This window comes from Lygodium microphyllum, chromosome 1, assembly GCF_053477565.2.
Source record: "Lygodium microphyllum isolate KBCC chromosome 1, Lygodium_microphyllum_v1.1.10, whole genome shotgun sequence".
In the NCBI taxonomy this organism is placed as follows: Eukaryota; Viridiplantae; Streptophyta; class Polypodiopsida; order Schizaeales; family Lygodiaceae; genus Lygodium; species Lygodium microphyllum.
The window spans coordinates 58,508,600-58,512,761 of NC_141135.1; the positions used below are offsets into that span (position 1 = coordinate 58,508,600).

At 40.8% G+C, this 4,162-nt stretch overlaps 1 protein-coding gene across 2 annotated transcripts; it reads left to right on the plus strand.

Annotated features, from left to right (window-relative positions):
* Nucleotides 1-1,341: 1,341 nt before the first annotated feature.
* On the plus strand, nucleotides 1,342-3,267 carry LOC148041152 (uncharacterized). Of its 2 annotated transcripts, XR_015690742.1 has the most exons (4): nucleotides 1,342-1,677; nucleotides 1,854-2,017; nucleotides 2,154-2,491; nucleotides 2,761-3,175. XR_015690742.1 is itself a non-coding variant. In XM_087677076.1 (3 exons), the coding sequence occupies exons 1-3, from the start codon at nucleotides 1,434-1,436 to the stop codon at nucleotides 2,199-2,201; spliced, it is 456 nt and encodes a 151-aa protein (XP_087533202.1). In that variant the 5' UTR covers nucleotides 1,342-1,433; the 3' UTR covers nucleotides 2,202-3,267. The 2 variants fall into 2 exon arrangements, 1 of the variants encoding a protein (XP_087533202.1); XM_087677076.1 differs by having other exon boundaries at nucleotides 2,154-3,267.
* The last annotated feature ends 895 nt before the right edge of the window (nucleotides 3,268-4,162 follow it).

Sequence of the window (4,162 nt, forward strand, 5' to 3'; positions counted from 1 at the left end):
AGTCCTCCTCTAATTCATACAAGTACCTTGGCTAGTTGGACCTCCTCTACACTTGCAACCGCATGTCTATCATAGGCTGCTTACCCTAATTCAAAAATGTGTTACAATGTGCATTGTGAGAGTAAGTCCAACTCTCTGCAGAAAATATGATTTCAATAGAATGTTCTTGGAAAATTTACAAAATTTCAAAAAATAATCTTACCAACACTTAAAAGATGATCGTGTCCTTGGAGTAGCTTCTAGCACTACCCTTTTGTCTTCTCGATTTAGTGAATCTCTTATAAGGAGGTTAACAATATTGAAAGGTAGTTTCTCCACACCAATTGGTTTAGTTTTCTCCTTTTAGGACCAATTTAGACCTATTGAATGAAAAAAGTAAAGAAAGTCATGTTGATCTACATGTCGAATTCTAATTGGCTCTTCAAATAGCATAGAAAAATTATGCTTCTAGGAGTGTTCTAGGCTAAATGTGCAAGACATAAGGAGAGCATCTTGGAAAATTACAAATTCTCAAAACGTAATATTGCCAATGCTCAAAAGATAATTGTGTCCTTGGAGCATCTTCTAGCAGTGCCCTTTTGTCTTCATGACTTAGGGAATCTCTTGTAAAGTGTTTCTTCAAGACTCATTGTGTATGTTGGTGGTTGACGTCTTATATGAAGAGTATGTAATTGGACATGAGATTAATTGTGTGTGTTGTTGGTCACGGTCTAAGCCCATCTAAAGAGTTGTCTCACATGCTATGATTTCAACTAAGAAAACCTTAAATTGTGTGTGTTGTTGGTCACGGTGTAAGCCCATCTAAAGAGTTGTCCCACATGATGTGATTTCAGCTAAGAAGACCTTAAATTATTGGAGCTACTACATGTCCATTGATGTTCTTGAACTTCACTTACACTCTTGATCACTCTTTCTTCTAAATGAAATCAAGTTGGTAGATGCGCATGATGATTGCTAGTGAACTTGATTCAAGCCTGCAATTCAATGACAAAGGGTAGTAGATCTTGTATAGCTCAAACACTTTTCAAAGCTGGTCTCAAGATGAAACGATCTGTGCCATACACTAGGACTTTGACGAAGAGGAAGACTTGTAGAATGCCTACACGTACGTGTCCACGTGTGGCACCACTCTAAAGGTACCTAAAAAACAAACCAAAGGAAGGGGGGGTTTAGTAGGAGAGGGGTCCCATGATAATTCTTTTTTTTTTTTTTTTTTTTGGGGGGGGGGGGGGGGGGGGGGGGGTGATCGCGAGCCAAGTGGCGAGGTTTGGATTGTGAAACCGTATGTTGCCAGCGAGGCCCATGGCTTCCTTGAGGGTCTCTTCTCTCAATTTTTATTGCCGAGAGAGAGAGAGACATAGTAATCATACTACATAGGGTAGGTAGGTGAGGGGAGTGATTGATCAATCAATCATTAGTAGTAAGAGTAGGGTATGGCAGGCAATGGTGAGGCCTCCGCACGAGCAGTAGCAAGGAGGGGGCTGTGGAGAGGGTTTGGGCTGTGGAGGAGGTTCAAGCGCTGGGTGCGCCGGCTGGTGGTGCGGCTGGTGTGGCGCCTCGTCTACTCCCGCATCTACGCCTACCTCCGCTCCGCCAGCCGCGGCCTCCTCCTCCCCATCGCCGCCTCCTCCACCGTGGGCGCCGCCCTGGGGGCTGCCGTGGCTGCATCCACTGCAGGTAATTCATCAATTAATCAATCAACTAACTAATTGCATATCTCCTTCGCTGCCGTCCAATTATTGTTTCCTTTCTCACAAATTCAATACTTTCCATGTTACATCCCAAACCTCACGTGGCGTAATCCTCCACCTCCTCCTCCTCCTTCCGATGGGTGCTTCTCGATGGCAACACAGCTTTTCCCGTTGGCTATGGCGTGCTCATAGGAGTCGGTAGTGGCATCGTGGTGGTGGCGGCCGTGAAGGCCTGGAAGAGAATCAATGGATCCCAACAGAGCAGCACGGCTCCCCGCGCCTCCTCCTCTTCCAACACCAGGAGGAGGAGCATGTTCGTGCGAAAGGTTCTCTCTCTCTCTCTCTCTCTCTCTCTCTCTCTCTCTCTCTCTCTCTCTCTATACACACACACACACACACACACACATCTACATATCGTCCAGATTCTCAAGATCCACACCCATCTCTGCTTCATTTTGGCAGGAGGAAACATCGTTCTCACCGCTCCGCAGCAGACGTATCGCAAGATGAAGCATTCTGTACATAGCTCTTTACTGCAGGTGGATACTGCCACCACATCTGCAAAGAGCTTGTGCGTGCAGAGGGAAGAAGAACACAACCGTGTGGAGGGGGACGTTGGCTCTCTGTGAACGGTTGCGACAGGGCACTTGCAGTCAAGACTGCCACTCCAAGATGTGGCCGGCGATGCCTGATGGGTGAAAATGACTCGTCAGGATGTAACTTATTTCAGACTAATTTGACGGGAGGCCCAATCTTTCATGTGGTAGCTAGGTTTATCGACCTATTTTTCATTTATCTAGGTTTAGTCTCAAACTATCAAGAACCCCACGTATATTTAAAATAATATCAATGATAGAAATGATAGATGAAAGATGAAAGATGACACACATCATGTGATTTGAGAAATGACCAACTTTTTTAGTTGCCTTAACAAGCAAAATACCCCAAAAATTTAGCGTAATTGTTGCCAAATGTAGGCCTTGGAAGTAAGCATTCCAATTTATTTCTAAGAGGTATAAATCAAATTGTCTTTTGCCAACAGGGTCATGACATAGTGGATCGGGTGCAGGTTGCGTTTAATGGGTGCGTGAGTTCGATCCTTACGTCTTGCATCTCCCAAGGCACTGATCTATTCGCATCCAAATCAGATTGTTTTTTCCCTATGGTTAAAACACAATCGTGGTGGGGGAACTCCAAAGTCCAAAGTTCAAAATATCAAGTGTGCAACTAATAACTATGATTATTGCAACAATATGATTCACTCTGGATTTCAGAGTGATGGATCGTGGTAGGCAAAGACACGTCACACAATCTTCATTAAAGACAAGGGTTCATACAAAAACAATCAATTTTGCCAATTTGTAAGTCTTTTTTTAAGTTTTGTAAGTTTTTTTACAATGACTCTAGCTTCTATAAATGAAAACCTTCACTCTAAAAATTTCAAGGCTTTGCTTTAAATTTAAGAGTTCACCAAGACATTGTACCTCGATTTTCCATGAAAATTGCCCATGTACCTTTTATACGTGTGTCATTGTTTTGTAGGGAATCATTGAGTTAATATAGTAGAGAATTGATGCACATCTCTATCTCTTACTAAGTTATTATTGTTAAGCAAAGATTAGAAGGGGAAGGGAGGGGCATGTGTTGACACTAGGGCATCACATGTGAACTCAATTTCGACTGTCATGACGGCTATTCTAAAATGATGAGTCAATCCATGAAGATAATTATATATTGATATATATCATAGTATATCAACGTCGTATACATTCACACACACACACACACATTAACGTATAATAAATACATTAATTTTCTATAATATAATATATTATATTATATATAATTAATAAATTTTGTGTGTGTGTGTGTGTGTGTGTGATAACATATATTATATAGACATATTACTATATATACATACACACACACATTGATAATTATATTTATTAATATATTTATAATACGTAGTAGATAAGGTTGATATAGACAAACATTATATATGTATATTATAATAATGTATTATAAAATATATTATAATAACATATTACAAACCAAGTCATTTGTTAGAGAGGTTGCTTCTTAGGACAAAGGATTTGAAGGCTTCTCTACCAAGCACATCGAGGTTGACAATGGATGTGTATTGGTCTCCTCCATGTCCTTATCCTAGCCTCACTTAGGCTTAGCCAGGAGAAGTATATTAGAAGCCTTTGATTCAACTTTGGGGTTATGCTTTTGCTATTGTTATGCTTGCAACTATTGTGTATGATTGGAATGAGGTTTACGCTCTTGATGCAATTGATGTTGAGATATTTGCAATCACACCTAATGTAGCCTCTTTGTATGAGGCACTTTGGGCTGAAGACACGCAGCTATAGAAATCCCTTACGCACAGAAAGGGAAAACTACTACCATCCAACAACTATAAAGCATTGTACTTGACTATCACTTTTTGTATGGAATAAATACAATGT

Excerpts from the sequence above, each read along its gene's own strand:
- LOC148041152 (XM_087677076.1), top strand. The coding sequence starts at position 1,434 with ATGGCAGGCAATGGTGAGGCCTCCGCACGAGCAGTAGCAAGGAGGGGG. Across the intron at positions 1,678-1,853 it reads CGTGGCTGCATCCACTGCAG|CTTTTCCCGTTGGCTATGGC; the intron begins GTAATTCATCAA and ends ATGGCAACACAG. Across the intron at positions 2,018-2,153 it reads GGAGCATGTTCGTGCGAAAG|GAGGAAACATCGTTCTCACC; the intron begins GTTCTCTCTCTC and ends TCATTTTGGCAG.